This window comes from Podospora pseudocomata (genome assembly GCF_035222375.1).
Source record: "Podospora pseudocomata strain CBS 415.72m chromosome 2 map unlocalized CBS415.72m_2, whole genome shotgun sequence".
In the NCBI taxonomy this organism is placed as follows: domain Eukaryota; kingdom Fungi; phylum Ascomycota; class Sordariomycetes; order Sordariales; family Podosporaceae; genus Podospora; species Podospora pseudocomata.
The window spans coordinates 1,588,695-1,605,373 of record NW_026946365.1 but is presented as its reverse complement, the minus strand read 5'-3'; the positions used below and the strand labels follow the sequence as shown (position 1 = coordinate 1,605,373).

The following is a 16,679-nucleotide window of genomic DNA, read 5'->3' as shown; positions in this document are numbered from 1 at the left end:
GGGTTTTTTTATTTCTTCACGTAATCGAAATCATGCCAAACGCCGCACTAGATGCACGAAACTAGACCAAACTAAACATCTTTGTCACCCATTCCATTCCTCAAGAAGAAGGCGGCACCTCCCTAATCTCGGGCGCCTCCCCAGCCACAGCCTGGACCCCCTGAGCAGCCTTCTCAGCAGCGGCCTTCTCCCTCGCCTTCTGGGAATCAATCACGGCCTGCAACTCGGGCGGCACTTTGAACCCGGCATGATCAGAGTGCTTCTTGTAAAAGTAGTTGTCCGGCTTGGGGGTGAGCTCAGGAGGGAGCTCCTCGAGCACACACTCCAGCATGGCGTCGATGGACTTTTTCTTGGAGGAGTCTCTGTGCCAGATGGAGATGAGATGGGAGTTGAATCTGACCGAGAGGCCGACACCGCAGATTTGGTCACCTATATTTTGTTTCATCCACGTCAGCACATTTTGTATGGAATTGTTGGGAAGGAAAGGGGAGCTTACCCTCCTCAAGCACACTCTGCAACTTCTCCCCTACAGCCAACAACTGCACCCTCGTCCAAACATCCGGCCCGTTCCCCTTTGGCACTCTGAACGTCCACGACCCTCCCAGGATGTTTCTCCTGTCTTCCCAGATCGGCTTGAACCCCACCTTGAACAGGTAAATGGACTCTTTCATCCGGATCTGGTCGACGGGGGTGTTGTTTGCGTAGCGCCAAAAGTCCTGGACCGACTCGATGGTTGTGCCGAGTTGTTCCAGGTTGGAGTGGTACTCCTCCCCTGGGTTGGTGGAGGTGGGGGGGCGGTCGAACCAGACGTTCCAGTAGTGTTGGGTGGGGAGGGGACGCATTGCTTTGAGGAAGTTTCGTTTCGCGTCGTCGCGTTGCTCGGCGGGGGTGGTGACGGAGGGCGAGTTGGGGTCTGTGGTTGATTGGGAGAGGGAGGAGAGGCCTCGGGTGAAGAGGCCTAGGCCTGGGCGGGGGTTGGGGGGTTGGGACATTGTGATGGTTGAGATGGGGGAGTTGGTAGGTATGGTAAGGTGAGGTTGGAGGTCGAGTTGGGACTGGCACCGTGAGGCTCAGTGCTGGTCGAGCTGTAGACCGATACTGTGCGGCTCAGCAAGTGGACTCGCAAGAGGCGAAGCTGTCTCCTTTGGCGGGTAGCGTTGGGGATTGCTTGCTGCTGCGGGTGGTAGCGAGAAGGGAAAGCAGAAACGAAGAAAGAAGCAGGAGAAGGGTATGTAAATAAAGAAAGCTTCGACAGCTGGCCGGATCTTCCTGCGAGGCTGCGGCGAAAGGGGCAGAGGTCAAGGGGACCGGGTCTGTCGTTTCAAGAAAGATCACCACCCCGCCTGGTAAAAGCTTGGGGATTCAAGAGGCGGTAAGATGGGATGGCAGTTTTGCTTTCCCCGTCCAAGAAAGATCACCAAGATCAGATTCGGGAGCCGGGTCGCTGGTCAGGGGTAACGGTTGACGACCCCGATGGAACGTTGAGTCCTTGTCGGTCGGGGTGAAGGGTCGAAACGAGGGGTTGGGGCCGGCCAAGGAGAATCAAAGAGGTGTGTGCGACAATAGACCACCACCCACTCAGCTGAAGTGGTTGTGGCAGATGTGGGGATGCAGCTAGAGGTGCTTACCCGCTGCTGCCAGTTTCCAGTGGCGATAGCCGTTAACAAAGAGACGAGTTGTAGGCAAAGAACGGATATCACTGAGGCATCAAGAGAAGAGAGTTCTGGAGACAGAAAACAATGAGCGATGTTCGGAATCGACCTTCAAAGGAGCCATGTGGAAGACGGTCCCGAAGCACGAGGGTCCCTTGTTGAGCGGCTCGAAACATCCAAGTGGATCTGGAGATCAATGGGCAGACCAATCACGAGAGCCAGGCCAGCTTGATACGGGATATACGGGATATATCCTGTATGGGACCGGACGTCTTCGAACGTGTGATATGGCATTGTCGATGGCTGAAGGTCTGGTCAACTGTTTCCATGCAAGAGTCGGGGAATTATTGATGGCTTCTTGGCTGGGCGGTAAGAAGGGAGGATCTCCCGAACCTCACCGAAAGACGGCCATGATGGTGTGGTTAGGTGGTCGTCGAGATGCCCAGGCCTTTGTGTGAGCGGATCTCAGCGTTTTAAGGCAAGTATCACGCTAAGTAGCTCTGAGCGCCGTTCATCTCATCGATGAGTGCCTACCGGACCTGTGGGTATCTCCAGTCATCATCAGACTAAACTTCTGCAGACAATCCAGGAGACAAAGTCATCAACTGAGTCACTGGTGATGATTATAGTCGAGAGAAGCGCAATGACGAAATATGTCAGCGGTTCCCACAAGCTGAAACAACACGCTGTTTGTTTCAACAGGGGCGGGAACATCTGACAGTGGGGCTGGTTCTGGGCGGTTTTGGTGCCCGCTCCACCCGCTGTCTGCTGTTCCGCTGTCTTGGGCGCTTCGGAGGCTGAGCCGTTGCTGATCTTGCTGTAAGTGAGTAGTGAGTAGGCCAGTGACTGCCGCAACGGGCGGACTAAACAAGAAGAAGAATAAGAAGCCATCTGCGCGTCCACGTAAGAACAATGGTCTGCAGCCTGTGGACAACAGACGCATATAAAAAAAAGTGAGCAGAGACATGTGCGAATGGCGGGGCAGAGATGAGGCTGCTCGCATCGTAGCGGGGCAGCGGCATGGTGGTCTTGGCAGGTCCTCTGCGTCTCGCTGGGTCGGGTCGAATTCGACGGCCATTCATGGTCAGCAGCGAGGCCTGCTACGTGGTTGGCCATCTCATAACGTACTGCTTGTCTCTGTATATACCGAGAGACAAAGCAAAAAGATCTTGGGCTGATCTGGTCCGGGTCAGGCAGCCCGCAACCTGCATTTTCCGAGTTTTCGAGCTACCCAACGGCCTGGTATTCCGTGTCAGTTCCCACCAACACGGGGCATCGGTTGGGCCTCGATTCGACATCGAACAGAAAGACATTGCCATTCTGAGCAAACTCACACACCGGATCCGTCCCATGGCAGGTCAGGGCAGGGCAGGGCAGGGTGTGTCATTGTCACTGTCATTTGACGTGTGGGGCATCACGACGGGAACTACACACTTACACGCTCACTCACTTCATGCAATGGAAGAGATCATCTGCCCATTCAATTCCTTTTCCGATATCAGAAGCAGTGTCAAAGTGGTTGGCGTTTTAGGGTTCAGCCGGTGTCCTTTTTTCTCCAAGCCTCTTTTCTTTCAAACAGTGGAAACTCCTGGGCCGAACCGCTGTACTCAACGGGCCCTTCTCGTGCTAGTTCTGTCATCTGAAGGCCACTCTTAGTTTGTTGCTTTATTCAGACTGGTCATTGTCCAATTGTTCCCTCGGACGTCCAAGGCCATTGGCTGATCTCGCCCGCCTTGTGCTGATAGCTGGGTCGATGAGATCCATCCCAGACAGCCACGACAGCCATCACCTGCACGACATTTTGCTCCCACAGTTCCCACTTGGACGACTTGCTCCCACTCCTCCACAATACTTCCCACTTGCTTCCACACAGCCATTCATGAGAGAAGCTCCAATCCCATCTCACTCCCACCCTGACAGCTGGCATCGGGTACCAATTGGCTGTTTTCATTGCAATCAGCCCCATCTGCTTTGGAACACCACTCAAGGGTCAGAACAACAGCAGGCTTCAGAACATACAAGTCCCGACCAGGTATGAATCAGAAGCCTTTTCTCTGCTTTGTCGAGTTTCTTTTCTTCCCAACCATCTTTCGTTTTGGAACCAAGCAAGACCATATCGAGCAACTTTTCGGATTCATCAGTCTTCCTTGGTTCACTCACGACCACCCACCCACCATCTCTTCCTTCGCTCACGATTTTCTTTTCGTTTCCACGCGGCTTGCTTGAAATGGCGACCGCAGTATCTTCGCGTGCGGGCGAGTTACCTCGTGGGCCTGCTGGCGCTGCTGGACAACTTCCCCGTTCGCGTCGAGGCGAGCAGGTTCACCTGCGTGAGGGCGTCAATGTCGCCCTCAAATACTTCAACACAACCGATCGTGCCGAGATCAAGTTGTTGACTTCCAAGGCAAAGAACTGGGCGGATAGATACTACAAAGGCTACAACTACGCCTTCAAGAGACCAACTGCTCTTCTCAAGCAGTACCCCAACCTGTTCAACATGAACACCCAAGGTTCGTTACCACCCTCTCCCCCCAGCTTGTGGCCGAAACCTATTGACTAACTCGCAACCTTAGCACACGCCCGGCTGGAACAACAAACACCAGCCCAGACCGCCACGCCCGAGCCAGAGTCGGGAGATCCTCGCGAGTTTCGCCGTTGGGAGAGGCAGGCCATCCCCTCTGAGCCGTTCCCAGAATTCACCGAGCCCCTACTGGCTTCCGACGAGCTGATCAACGAAGCTCTGGAGATGCGCTCTTGTCGATCGTCTGGTGGTGATGCTGAAGCCAGCAAGCGAGTCGACGCCGCCATGCTTTGCCAATCCGGCCTTTTGGAGAAGCTTCCTGAGTTCCTGGGCCAGCTTGCTCGCGTCGATCTTGATCTCGAGACTAGACTTGCCAGCAACCCAGAGTCTGATCCAGTTGGTGACAATGTAGAGATCACTGAGAAGCCGACTTCGGAGCTGGAAGTCCCCACTGAGCTCACAGAGACACAAGCCCGCCGTCATGGTCGGCGTGTTATTTTGCCCGGTGGTCGCCCGTTCAAGCTTCCCGGAGAAGAGATCGAAGACGGCCGCAGTGCCGGCAAGGCTGGCGGTGCTGAGAGCTGCACTGTTGTTTCCGACTCCCAGGACCCCTACGGCAGCGGTGACGAGACGGATGCCTCGACCTCCACCACGGCGAGCCTCCGTGTTAAGCGTAAGCGCAGAATGGACACCGTTTCGGACGAGGATTTCCAGCCCAACAAGATCCGCATTCAATACACCGCGCCGCCCACCAACCTCGCTCGCCAGTACAAGGATATGTTGGCGGAGCATGCTCGCCAGAATCCCGATGGCTCTTCTAGCGACGCCCTAGCGGACCTTGAGTTTAAGATGCCAACTCCGGAGCGGTCGCCGAGTGTGGCGAGTTTGACAAGCATCCGGGTCATCAAGATCAAGATTCCCGAGGGTTGGTCGACCCCGGGGAGCTCCCGGTCAGGGACTCCCACTGAACCTTCGCCGCCAAAGGTCATTGTTCTCGTGAACCCTCGCTCGCGTTCACCATCTCCTCCGGCTGTCGTTTCTGCGACGCCTTCCCGAATCACCAAGATCAAGGTTGTCAACTCACGTGGCAACCCTCCAACTGGCTCTGTCAAACGTTCAGCCTCACCCACCAAGATCACCACAATTAAGGTGACCAATGTTCGCCCGACCACCCCTGTCGACTCTGCCAGTCGCTCAACGACACCAAACCGGGTGCCGCGTATCAAGGTCATCAACCGGAAGCTCTCCCCCGAAGCCCTAGAGAAGGCCTTCGAGGTAGCGCAGGAGAGGTCGGTCAGTCCCGAGAGCAGCGGGGTGCCTTCGCCCTCGGGAAGCACTTCCAGCAGCAACCTCGAGATTGCTCGCTCGTCCTCGTCTTGCTCCAATACTTCGCTCGACTCGACCTGGTCTGCCACTTCGAAGAAGACCACGCGGATCAAGTGGGCCAACAAGAGGAGTTCCCCTGCTCCCTACCAGAGTGCTCCCGACCTGCCGGCTTCGTCAAGCTCGGAGAGGTCTGCTAGGCCTATGACCTTCAAGATCGCCAAGCGGCCCCGCGTCAAGAGCGTTGGGGAGGCTGATGTGCGAGCGAGCAAGCTGCGGTCAAGTAGGGTGTTTCTGGTTGATGAGCTCGACATGGCCCTTCATGACCTCTAAAGTCCATCTTTAAACACGACCTCGCCGGTGTGTACAATAGAGCACCACGCTGTATAAAACCCATACATTACATCAGGCATACAAGCGTCTACATTTGTCAGTTGAAACGTACAGCCGGCATCATATACACAGATGGATCTCTTTTCTTCACTATAGGACATCACCGATCCGTTCAACAAGAAACGTCGTCATCAAGCGGACTACTCCAACCATTGAGATCAACACTATCTCCCCGGCATTCTCTTCTTGGTTTTTCTTTTTTTAAAAAAAAAAAATAAAAAGAAAAAAAAACACAGCACAACAACGACCCAGCATGAACGATACCCGAATACAGCAACAGCATCACATATAGGGCGTTATGGGATGACATTTCACGATTCAGAGATACCCCTTTCGTTTGGCGTTGGACTGAGCGTTTCTTTCTGATTAGACACTGGAAGAGTCTTTCGTTTTCCCTTGATACACAGGTCGGGAATAGAAAGATAGACACGCGAGGAGACAGCGATATAAAGGTGCATTTATGGAAGGCGTTATTGGTTGGGAATGGTGTCTAGATATGGGAGATATGTTATTCGGCGCGCAACATTGCGATGGATGTGGGAGGATGAACTGGCTTTGGGGTGACACCCCATGCGATAGCTTTTGCACTATTGACTCGTTGCTGACGAGTTGGGAATTAATGACGGGATTGAGAAATAAATTCGGTTTTTCTTTTTGGGAAGAGGTTTTGTGTTTTATATCTTTCTTTTGTAGTATAGTTATGGGTAGATTTTCTTGCCCCCGAGGCACTACTACTCTTCGTTTTCGGGCTGCTCGTAGACAATCTTGAGATAGACAATACCATAAGATTAAAGACAACATTCTCACCTTTAACGTCCACCAAGCCTCGAGCTTTCAGTCCGTTGGCCTTCCGCCCCCCCCCCCCTCCCCCATATGTATGCTGTCCGGAGGCTGGCTCCTCCTCATCCACTGACCATAGATGGACCGGGGAAACCTACGCACGAAGATGACCCAACATTGTGGAAAGTGGCATGAGATCCAGCAACCAGAAGGAAGCACCCCGGCCACCTCACCACCTCCACAAATCCAACAGCCTAGGAACGGGCGCCCTCTTTCCACCAGCCGTGAACCATACTTCACAAAGTCCTCCCAATCGAGGAGGAATCTTCAGAACAAGAGAACCGCAAAGAGCCAAAACAAGGAAGGAACCACCACCAAGATTCACGCTCGGTCGAAGTCCAGGACAAAACAGCAAACACCAAACCCCGGGCGGCCGAATATACTTGCCCCAGGGATGTCTGAAGCGAGATGGAAGGAAACCAGTGACATAACTGGAAATACCCAGCTTATGCCGACATATGAAGAGGCCACACGCGATCCAGATAAAAAGCGCAAAAACATACAACACCGAGGATTCCCCAGCGGTCACCCACCTGAGTACTGGCTCAGCCCCTCAGCTGTTTGACTCGGGCAGATCGGACGGGATGCCGTAATTCCAGCTGGGTATGGTCGTATGTGGCAGACAGGTCCCGATTTGATGCCTATGAGTTCGATGGCGATATATAGGGAAAACCGATCCGGTTCTTGATTTTGTCTAGTCAGTCAAGAAGCTTTGGTTTGTTCATCTATTTCCAATGATCCAACTCATGGTTCGCGACAAGCCAGTGGCACCAAGAGCGAGCTCAGAAGTCGCAGAAAAACCCCAGACTTGTGGCAATTCCCCCAGACGTTCAACGCTGTTGCAGAAACCCTATCCCGTCTTTTATATCATTTTTATCCCCTCTTCCTTACCACTCGATGACGCCGAGCGAGCGTTACGGAGCACCTTGACCTCCTTCCTGGAGATCGCTCCATGACACTGATCAGCCAGCTAACGCTTCACACCATAATTTACGCAAGATCGAGCCCTTATTAATTTCGCACAACTCCGCCAACCTCTCATTCCCAGCTATCGGTGTCGATCAATCGGATTTTCACCACAGCCCAGAGGAGCAGCACTCTCCCGTCGTCAGTAGACGCTTCTAAAGTCCAACAGGCCGTTGAGGCATATCGAGACCACGCCTATCCGACCCTGATTGCGCAGACCTCGTTTTCAATGAACTGAAGTGCTATCAAGCGTGTGAAATATAATCAACAAAGCCCTAATCCAGAGCAGCCAAAGCATGGGCCTGACACAAGGTGGGACCAAGCGGCCCCGGAGCAACCGCACATGATGTAGCTTAACTTACGTCTGTGTACCAGTTGTTTTGTGGCGAGGGTGCCAGGCCGTTCGACTAAAGAGCAACAACCCTACGCGAGCATAAGATTCTTGCTCCGAGTCTCAAAGTGACATTAATACCAGCAATGTCGACTTCGTTGAGGTTTGATAAGTGTATTCATGCACTACTCCACTCTATCAGAGGATCTGACCTCATGCCCCCATCTAACAACCTCTGGAAAGGAAGAAGAAAGTCGTAAACGCTACAGGTCCTAGGTATCGAACGAAACGAAAAGAAAACACCAGGTTACCCCTCCCTCCCAGAACACCCTCCCGAACAAAACCATACCCGTGATATCATTGCAGCATGAACACCATTAAACCCCCCACCACAAAGAACCCCCAAACTGATAAGACGAAGCCTACCGCCCAGTGATATATCCGTACGCATAACCCCAGCCAAAGCCGACCAGGGCAACCAGCAAGACCAAGCTCCAAAACGTAAACGGATTCTTGATCCCCTCTACTCTCGCATCCCTAACCTTTGTGACTGACCCGCGGTCCTGTCGTCTAATCCTAGCAAGCGGACACTGTCCCTTAGGTGACGTCCACATATCCTGTTGTACCGCCTCCGCCTTCGCCGTCACACTCTTCGCCCCGTTTCTCCGCTGCTGTAAAAGCGCAATCTCCTCCCCAAATCTCACCACCTTGACCGCCTCACCCCCTTCCACCGCCGTCGCCTTCCCCTTGCCCACACTCGTCTTCTCCACCAATTCCGTCACGGACGTAATAGTCCCATGAGCATGCAGCCCACTGGTACTCGTCTCAGCCGTAGCAGGCGAAGAACTCGTGTTCAACCCCTCCAAGTTCCCCTCACTCTTCCTCCTATGTGTGTGCGAACGCGACCTCCCCTCCTCAACCAGCGTGCTCCTCTCCCCGCCCGAAAACGTCGCCTTCCTCAGCGCCCTCATCCCCCTTTCCTTCGCTACAGCAACACTATCCCTCAACCTCCCCCCCGCCACCATCGCAGCCCTAGGCACAAGCATACTAGCCCAAGTATCCACCGCCCCATTCTCTTCTTCCATTTTATCATCATCCCCAGGGTGCCTATCAAACAGCCCATCCAGCTGCCCCACAATCCCATTCATCACATCAAAAATACAAACCCCCTCCCTAACCACATGCTCCCTCTCCCCCGCAGTCAGCAACCCCTCCAGCTCGACAAGTCGGCTCTTAAACTTAGTCTTGATCTCCTCCCCATCAAGCGGAGTGGCAAACCTAAAAAAGTTGAGCGGCAACCCATCGTCCTTGATCCTCGCCAACCCATCATCATCATCATCATCACCACCACCACCACCATCACCCTCTTCCTCCTCAGAAGCGAGCAGCTCCCGTATGCTAATCGGATCCTTGCATATCTTGCCCAACACCGCATCAGACTTCCTCATCCAGAAACCCTCCCCCGCAGCCTCAAGACAAGAACCCAAAAACCTCCCTCCGCTAAAAAGCGCCATGTAGAGCACCCAAGCATAGGCGATCACCACCTCGGGCTGTCTGGCTATGTTGGCGTGGATGTGGCGGACAAATTCTCCCAGTCTCCCCGTGTTTTTGACTTGTTCCAGCATCTCCTCCACTTCTGTCTCATCCCACCCCGACATGGCTCTGATATCCCTCTTTAGACTCCCGCTCCGTGCCATCCCCGAAATCTTCAAGTGATGCAATACTGCATGAACCCTCTCGCACTTTTTATCTCCGATCGGGTCTGCCGTGGTGCCAAACGGAAAAGGGGGAAGGGTTTGGTTTTCCGGGAGGACGAGGAGGGAGCTAGAAGGGTGGTCAAGGGCGGCGCCGTGGGAAGCGAGGATCTTGTCCCATGCTGACTCGAAGGCGATGTAGATTGGGGCCATGTGGAGGAGGCCGGTGAGGTAAGCTGTTGGGTTGTATGCTACGGGCGGGACAGAAAGGGGCAGGCGGAGGAGGATGGACTTGTTGAGTTTGGTGTGCTGGGTTCGGGTGGCGGCGTTGATGCTGTTGCCTAGGTGGGGGAGGGGAGAGGTGCTGGTGGTGGGGGATGTGTCTGGTGCCATGTTGACGATTATTCAGAGGTGTAAGTTGAGAGATGTTGAAGCGGTGATGCGAACGCCCGAGGCCGTTGGAAAAGATGTCTCTGATGTTGAAGGCAAGACAGGGGCTAGGTAGGTCTTAGGGAAAGATGATGCCAACGATTGAAGGTTAATATACCACGTAGGTATGCTCCAAGTGGCGGCGTCGCTGTCGTAGGTAAGGTGGGTAAGAGTCTTTGACCGTTTGAAGCCCTTGACCAAACTGTTGGATCCGCCGGTTGCGTCGAGGAATGATAATACCGCCAAATACCGGCCGAAACAAAAAAGAGAGAGCAATATCCGTACTTTGCAAAACTGTAGAATGTTAACGGCCGCAAGAAACAAGAGAAGGCAGGTAGTCTTACAGATAAGAAAGAAGGCTGTCCGTCTGACCCCTGCAAGCCGGTGACCTCCCTCCGCCCAGACGTGGTGGTTGTTGACAAAATGAGGAAAGAAGCAAGCAAGCCTGATCACACACTCACACACAGAAGCAACGCCCGGATGACCGCCTCACCAACAACAGACACACACACACACACACACACACACACACACACACACACACACACACACACACACAAGCAACAACTCGAGGCTGCCTTGCACGGAGGAAGATGTGGGGAGAAAAAGAAGGATGTGGAAGGTGGAAATGAAAACTCTATCAACAGACAGACAGACAGACAGACAGACAGACAGACAAGGATGAAAACACCACATAAGCTGCTGCAATGTCACTCTCCAACACTCACCACTCGATCATCGAGACAATAACCCACCAGGGTCTCCCTGATTATGCCATGCATGGAAGCAGGTGGCAACCATGACGCCTTGCCTCGTCCCAAGCCTCTAACCGCAACCCCGCATCCAATATTGACCGGCGTGAACCTGGCAGGTGATTGTTGATTTTCCCTCGGGGACACCGCCATCGAGTTATTGTTTTCTTTTTTTTTTCCCCCTTCCGCAATAGGAACCCTCGACATCAAATGCAAGTCTTCAATTTGCTGAGGAGAAAATGCACAAGTCCCGCTGAGTGGCCCCAATCGGATCACGGACTTGAGACATTCCACTGCCGGTAAGCGATCCGTGCACCATGCAAATACCCGCTGATCGGTCGGTTCCAGACCGTTGGGCGCGCCGTTGGGGAACGAACTGAAGCCTCATCTACTTGCACCATCCCGGAACTGTTTACTGTTGGTGATTGTGAATTATACACATCATTGTCCACCACTTCTTCGCTCGCCCTATGTGATGCAAAACGCCCTGGTGATGCTCGAAGAAAATACACGACTAATGATAACCCCCAAAATATGTAACACATATCCCTACATCAAACACCCTATACTCCCATCCGCTCCTGTTCCTTATTCCCCTCCCTTCCCTCCTGGCTCTCGTGCGTAACAAACACAAACGACAGCACCACAATCCCCGCCCCGACCCAATACAACCAACTCGAGTACTGCGAGTACTGAATCATCTCCCCGACAAGTGACACGGGGATGTTCAACGACAACCCCACCGTCACAATCAACGGCGTCGTCAACAACATGGCATACGCCCAGATAATATCACTAAAAAAGCTCGCCACCGAATTCAGCATAATAATCGCCCACACCGTCCCCGTAGGCGGCCATTCAAACTGTTTGTTTCACATGGTCAGCATCCCCTCCCTCACCAACCACAACTTCACCAAACAGAATAGAAGAAGTACTCACCGGCTCCAACCCGGTGAAATGCAGTATCAAAAACCCCGGCCACAACAAAACAACATTAAACAAGCCCACCAAGCCAAAAAACAAGCCCATATTCACCCTCTCCTCATTCCCCACCCTCAGCTTCATAACCGTGACATAAATTCCATACACCACCGCACTGAACAGCGCCATCGAATCCCCCACCGCAATCTCCCACGTTGACTTGTGCGGAAAACTCCCCCTGCCATCATCATTCGCCCCCGACAAATCCACCGAACTGATCAAGATCACCCCCACCAAGCTCGCCAACACCCCAACCAGCTTCCGGACCGTGAAACCCTCCACCCCCTTAAGAGCTCCCAAGATCAAAGTCCATATACTGCTCGTCGACGTGAGAATAGTGACGCTCCCGACAGACGTGTACTCCAGACACGCCGAGGCGAAATAATTCGCAAAAAACCAAAGCATGCAGAACTCCAGGCTCAACCAGGCCGTCTCCGCGAGGGAGAGCTTTTCCTCTCTTGGGGGGAGGTCGTTTGCTTCCAAGCTCCCCTCGTCTTCCACCACCAGCAGCCGTTCCTCGTCTTCTTCATCTCGGTCGTTTCTCAACAGCGGCGCTGACCGCCCCTTCCATAACTCTCTTGCTTGACTAAGCGTCGTGCGCCACCCGTTTTGTATGATGTACTTCCCCGTCATGGGAACAAGACTGATCGCAAACATCGAAGTATTGACGTAAACCAAAAAAAAAGGCTTCGAATATGTCCCGTCCGAGAAGATGTACGACGCGAGAAAGTTGGAGACTGTCCAGAAAAAGACGACCACCAGCAGGAGACATATCCCTAGTGTTTTCCTCGCCACCCCGCCAAGGAGTCTTGATTTTTGTGGTTGTTCAGTGTGTGGTGATAATCGGCCTGCCGAGGCAGGGGAGTGGTCGGCCGACATTCCACCTAGCATTACCCTCGCTCCGTAGTGTTGCGACCTGCGCCTGTCCGAGGAGGAGGATCGGGGGGAGATATCATCTTCTTCGTCGTCTGTAGTATCGTGTTTGTTGGATCTGCCGAAATCACCGGATGGTCGGTGGTGGGTGTGGTGGTGGTGATCTTGCGGCGCCAGCGCTGCTGGGAGGAGTGGTTCTGGGGGTGCCATTGTTTTCTGTATTCGCGTTCTTCGCTTTGTGCAAGATGGACTGGTTCCAAACTTATCGCCTTAGCTTCAAAAGAGCCTTGTTGTTGTTGTTGTTGTTATTGTTGTTGCTGTTGTTGGAGTCCGAGGTAGTAGTCGCAAAAAGACCCTGTCCCCGTCTTCGCGACAAGTGCTCGATCAAAACCATGGGAAAGCCTGGTGGACTCGTTCGTTGGGCCGAATTATCGTGGATCTCGAGGTCGTTCGGTTGTGGGACACTCGACACTTGTTGTTCGGCGGAGTTGGTGCGGACTGCGGAAAGGTCGGCCCCTGAAAAAGTAACCGGGTTGTGTGGAGTTTGGATCTTGTCGATTTCGCTGATCACTGGAGCTCACCGTTTGTTCGTTCGTTCCAGGTTGGCGCCAAGCCCACCGGGCGCCATAACGGTGGCTCAGCCAGCAGGGTTGGGGTTATGCCGCGATATGTGGTGAAACATGTATAAATCACAGTAAGCTCTTGTAACCCAGCACAGAGGTATCTTGTTGAGCTTCGCCATAGATATATATATATATATGCATATATATATATATATATATGCCTTTCCACCTTGATACCAATGCAGGTCTATCGAGGCCTTCTCAAAAGCAGATAAAAAAGCGCCAAGCCCAGGTTATGAATTAGAAACAACTCGCCAGATACTCCCAGCATGATATCATACAAAGCCAAAAACCCAAAACCTGAAAGAGCAAACTGGATCATCCTCACTACATCTCATGCCGTCATGTATCCTGCCTAGCACGCGCACCCGTCCCGGTCGTTCTCAATATGGATGTTGATGGGGTCCTGGAAATCGCCGCTGAACTCTTCCGACTCTTCCTGGAGGAGCGCATTCCTCGCGATAACTGGGCAGGTCAGGTCAGCATGTGGTCAGATTTGACAAGAGATAGGCTCAACTCACCCTCAAAAGCCTGCTCAACGTTGATGGCCTCCTTGGCAGAGGTCTCAAAGTATGGGATACCACCCTTGGACTGGCAAAAGGTCATGGCTCGCTTCGTCGAGATCTTTCATCTGTCAGCACCTATCCTGAAACCCCCCTTCACAAGTCAACATACCACTCTCTTGCTCTCCTCCACATCGATCTTGTTGCCCAACACCACAAACGGGAAGTTATCCGGGTCTCGTGGCGAGGCTTGGATCAAAAACTCGTCCCTCCAGCTGTCGAGCGCATCAAAGCTCTTGGAGTTGTTGACATCGTACACCAGCACACAGCAGTCGGCTCCTCTGTAAAAGGCCACACCCAGCGACTGGAACCGTTCTTGCCCGGCCGTGTCCCACAGCTGCATGGTCACTTGGCGGTCGTCCACCAACACCTCTCGTGTCAGGAAATCGGCTCCGATAGTGGCCTTGTAGCTTGCGCTGAACTTCTTGTTGACCTGTCGATTGCGTGAGGAGTCAGCATGGGGCGGCGCACGTGAGTGTGGGCAAGTGTCATACATATTGGTTCATCAAACTCGTCTTGCCAACACCGCTGTCGCCCAGGATGATGACCTTGAGGAGGACCTTCTTTCTGGAAGCCATGGCGGGAAATCGTTCTGTTTGGAGGCTCAGTGACGCGGGGAAGGCGGGTGGAAGAGTTGATGCGCAGGTGACCGACGTTGGTTTCTGCTCTGGGAAGTTTTGCGGTGGGCGAGGTCCCAAAAAGTAGGTTGAGGTCTACGCTCAGTAGCACACGGGCAGTGGTTCGAGGTTTCCAGGTTTGCGGCTCCGATAAAATGAACGGGGCTGATGGGTTGGTAGGGAATCGGCTGTTGGAGGAGTGACGAAGGCTGGAGCCAGCAGCGATAGAGAGCTATCAAGAGCGGGCGGGCAGGCACCAGATGCTGAGGGCTGGGCCAATCACAGCCCTGCAGCCTCAGTTGGCCCACCTATGAGACCAGTGCCTTTTGGGCGTTCCCCACCCCACTCTTGAAACCTTGTGACAGCATCTGCCTTCCAAGTTCCAACGCCTGTTCCACCAGTTGATCACTGTGCGCCCGCGACATTTGGGAAAGAGAAAGAAATGGCAGGGCGCCAGGCCAGCCACGCGTCGGTTTACTCTTCTTGCATGCGCCCACGATGAAGACCATCATAACCTGTCGAAACACACAAAGAGCACGAGCCACCGGCAGCAAACGAAGCACCGACAACCACTCGGCCAAGCTGGATCCCTGGCCTGGCTTGGTGGTGCATCTGCCTGCCCCCGTCACGACGTCGCATCCTGGCGCTCGACATGCTACCTATCAAGGTACACATCCGTGCTCTAGCAAACATCACCACCACCACCCACCAAGCCAATGGCCGATGAACAACTCCTCTACAAGATCCGGTCTCTCAGCGACCTCGAACTAGCCACTCTCTTGTGTCTTGTCGCCCGCGAACACTGCCTAATAGGCACCCTCCCAGACTATGTCGACGAACTAGCCGAAGAGCTCTGCCTCGTCGCATCCAAAACCTTCAACCTCACGCCCGCCATCATTAACTGCCATTCCCACGCCACCCTCGACGAGTTCGCAACTGGACTCCTGGTCCCCCAGCCAGCCCGCGGTGGTCCCCCATCACCAACCCACACCCGCTCTGCCTCCCCCTACCATCTCCGCCATGAACCCTCCTCTACCACCGGCGGTCCCTCCTCAGCAGGGGGATCCTACTTCCCCAGCCCCGCCCCTCCCTCTCGACCAGGCGCATTCTCCCCCCGAATCGGCCCAGCAGCCATCGTCCCCTCCTCCCCATCAACAACAACCCATCAACCAGCCCAACAACCCCAAATAGCCAACTTCATCCTCGCCAAAAACCTCCACCTGGCCCCCCGCGCCGTCCAGATCCAAGCCCTCGAACTACTACGAACCCGAAGAATCTTTACACGAACCTCTGTCCAGACCGCCCCGAAGCAATTCTTGTTCATCGCCATAATCGGCGCCCCCTCCCCGACCCAAGCAAGGGTGACACCCCATCTAAACGACTTTTTCTACTTGAGTCATTGGCACGACGCGGAAAAAGACGGGCTTGACCACCTCAACGCGGAGCTTTCTCGTCCTGACGACAACATTTCCGTCGCGTCGAGCGATAGCATCATCAAACGGTCGTCATCCGGTCTCGGGCCTTTGCCTGACCACGAACCTGCTCCGCAACCGCACATGACGGAAGACGACATCTCGCTGCTGTCTCAGCTGACGACGCTGGCGTCTGTGGATGTGGATGTGCTGAGGTATCAGATGAATGTGGTGAGCCATTTGAGGATTCACAGGGCGGTGGTGGGGGGGGTGACGCCTCAGGCGACGAGGTGTTTGGGGTATTTGTGCAAGAGTTTGGCGGCGCTGCATGGGTTGGGGTTTGTGACGGCGAGTTTGGTCGGGTTGGCGGTTAGGAAGGTTTATGGGCATCGGATTGTGATGGTTGGGGAGGGGGGAACGATGGAAAGGGAGAGGAGTGTGCAGTGGGGGAGTGAGGGGGAGGCGGTGGGTGTGGTGATGGGGGGGTGGGGGGTTGAGGAGGTGGTGGAGGATGTTTTGGGGATGGTTGGGGTTCCTGCTTAGAAGGGGGGAGTTTGTTGTGATATTCAAGGGGAGTGAATGAGTTTTCAAGGGAAGATGGGAAGGCAAAGGCCTTTTTTTTTTGGAGTTTTTTTTTGGAGTTTTTATGGTTGTTGTATGTACCCCAAGGCCAAAAAAGGGGGGTAATGATAACAATTAATTCAACATT

At 53.8% G+C, this 16,679-nt stretch overlaps 6 protein-coding genes across 6 annotated transcripts; 2 read left to right on the top strand and 4 right to left on the bottom strand.

Annotated features, from left to right (window-relative positions):
- Positions 1–18: 18 nt before the first annotated feature.
- QC762_203520 (uncharacterized protein) lies at positions 19–2,877 on the bottom strand. The gene is made up of 2 exons (XM_062887247.1): positions 497–2,877; positions 19–429 (listed from the first exon to the last, which is right to left on the bottom strand). Exons 1-2 carry the CDS (start codon positions 990–992, stop codon positions 101–103), a joined length of 825 nt encoding a protein of 274 aa, XP_062747044.1. The 5' UTR covers positions 993–2,877; the 3' UTR covers positions 19–100.
- A 528-nt stretch (positions 2,878–3,405) lies between these two features.
- Positions 3,406–5,829, top strand: QC762_203510 (uncharacterized protein; the record flags this gene model as incomplete). Its single annotated transcript, XM_062887246.1, has 3 exons — positions 3,406–3,684; positions 4,063–4,162; positions 4,226–5,829. 3 exons carry the CDS (start codon positions 3,406–3,408, stop codon positions 5,827–5,829), a joined length of 1,983 nt encoding a protein of 660 aa, XP_062747043.1.
- Positions 5,830–8,448: 2,619 nt separating this feature from the next.
- QC762_203500 (uncharacterized protein) lies at positions 8,449–10,113 on the bottom strand (the record flags this gene model as incomplete). The annotated part of the gene is made up of 1 exon (XM_062887245.1): positions 8,449–10,113. One exon carries the CDS (start codon positions 10,111–10,113, stop codon positions 8,449–8,451), a length of 1,665 nt encoding a protein of 554 aa, XP_062747042.1.
- A 1,212-nt stretch (positions 10,114–11,325) lies between these two features.
- On the bottom strand, positions 11,326–12,965 carry QC762_203490 (uncharacterized protein; the record flags this gene model as incomplete). Its single annotated transcript, XM_062887244.1, has 2 exons — positions 11,326–11,764; positions 11,841–12,965. The coding sequence occupies 2 exons, from the start codon at positions 12,963–12,965 to the stop codon at positions 11,465–11,467; spliced, it is 1,425 nt and encodes a 474-aa protein (XP_062747041.1). The 3' UTR covers positions 11,326–11,464.
- A 768-nt stretch (positions 12,966–13,733) lies between these two features.
- Positions 13,734–14,773, bottom strand: GTP14 (Ypt/Rab-type GTPase Rab7; the record flags this gene model as incomplete). Its single annotated transcript, XM_062887243.1, has 4 exons — positions 14,436–14,773; positions 14,054–14,374; positions 13,900–14,002; positions 13,734–13,843 (listed from the first exon to the last, which is right to left on the bottom strand). The coding sequence occupies exons 1-4, from the start codon at positions 14,517–14,519 to the stop codon at positions 13,734–13,736; spliced, it is 618 nt and encodes a 205-aa protein (XP_062747040.1). The 5' UTR covers positions 14,520–14,773.
- A 501-nt stretch (positions 14,774–15,274) lies between these two features.
- QC762_203470 (uncharacterized protein) lies at positions 15,275–16,513 on the top strand (the record flags this gene model as incomplete). The annotated part of the gene is made up of 1 exon (XM_062887242.1): positions 15,275–16,513. One exon carries the CDS (start codon positions 15,275–15,277, stop codon positions 16,511–16,513), a length of 1,239 nt encoding a protein of 412 aa, XP_062747039.1.
- Between the last annotated feature and the right edge of the window lie 166 nt (positions 16,514–16,679).

Excerpts from the sequence above, each read along its gene's own strand:
- QC762_203520 (XM_062887247.1), bottom strand. The coding sequence starts at position 992 with ATGTCCCAACCCCCCAACCCCCGCCCAGGCCTAGGCCTCTTCACCCGA. Across the intron at positions 430-496 it reads GCAGAGTGTGCTTGAGGAGG|GTGACCAAATCTGCGGTGTC; the intron begins GTAAGCTCCCCT and ends AACAAAATATAG.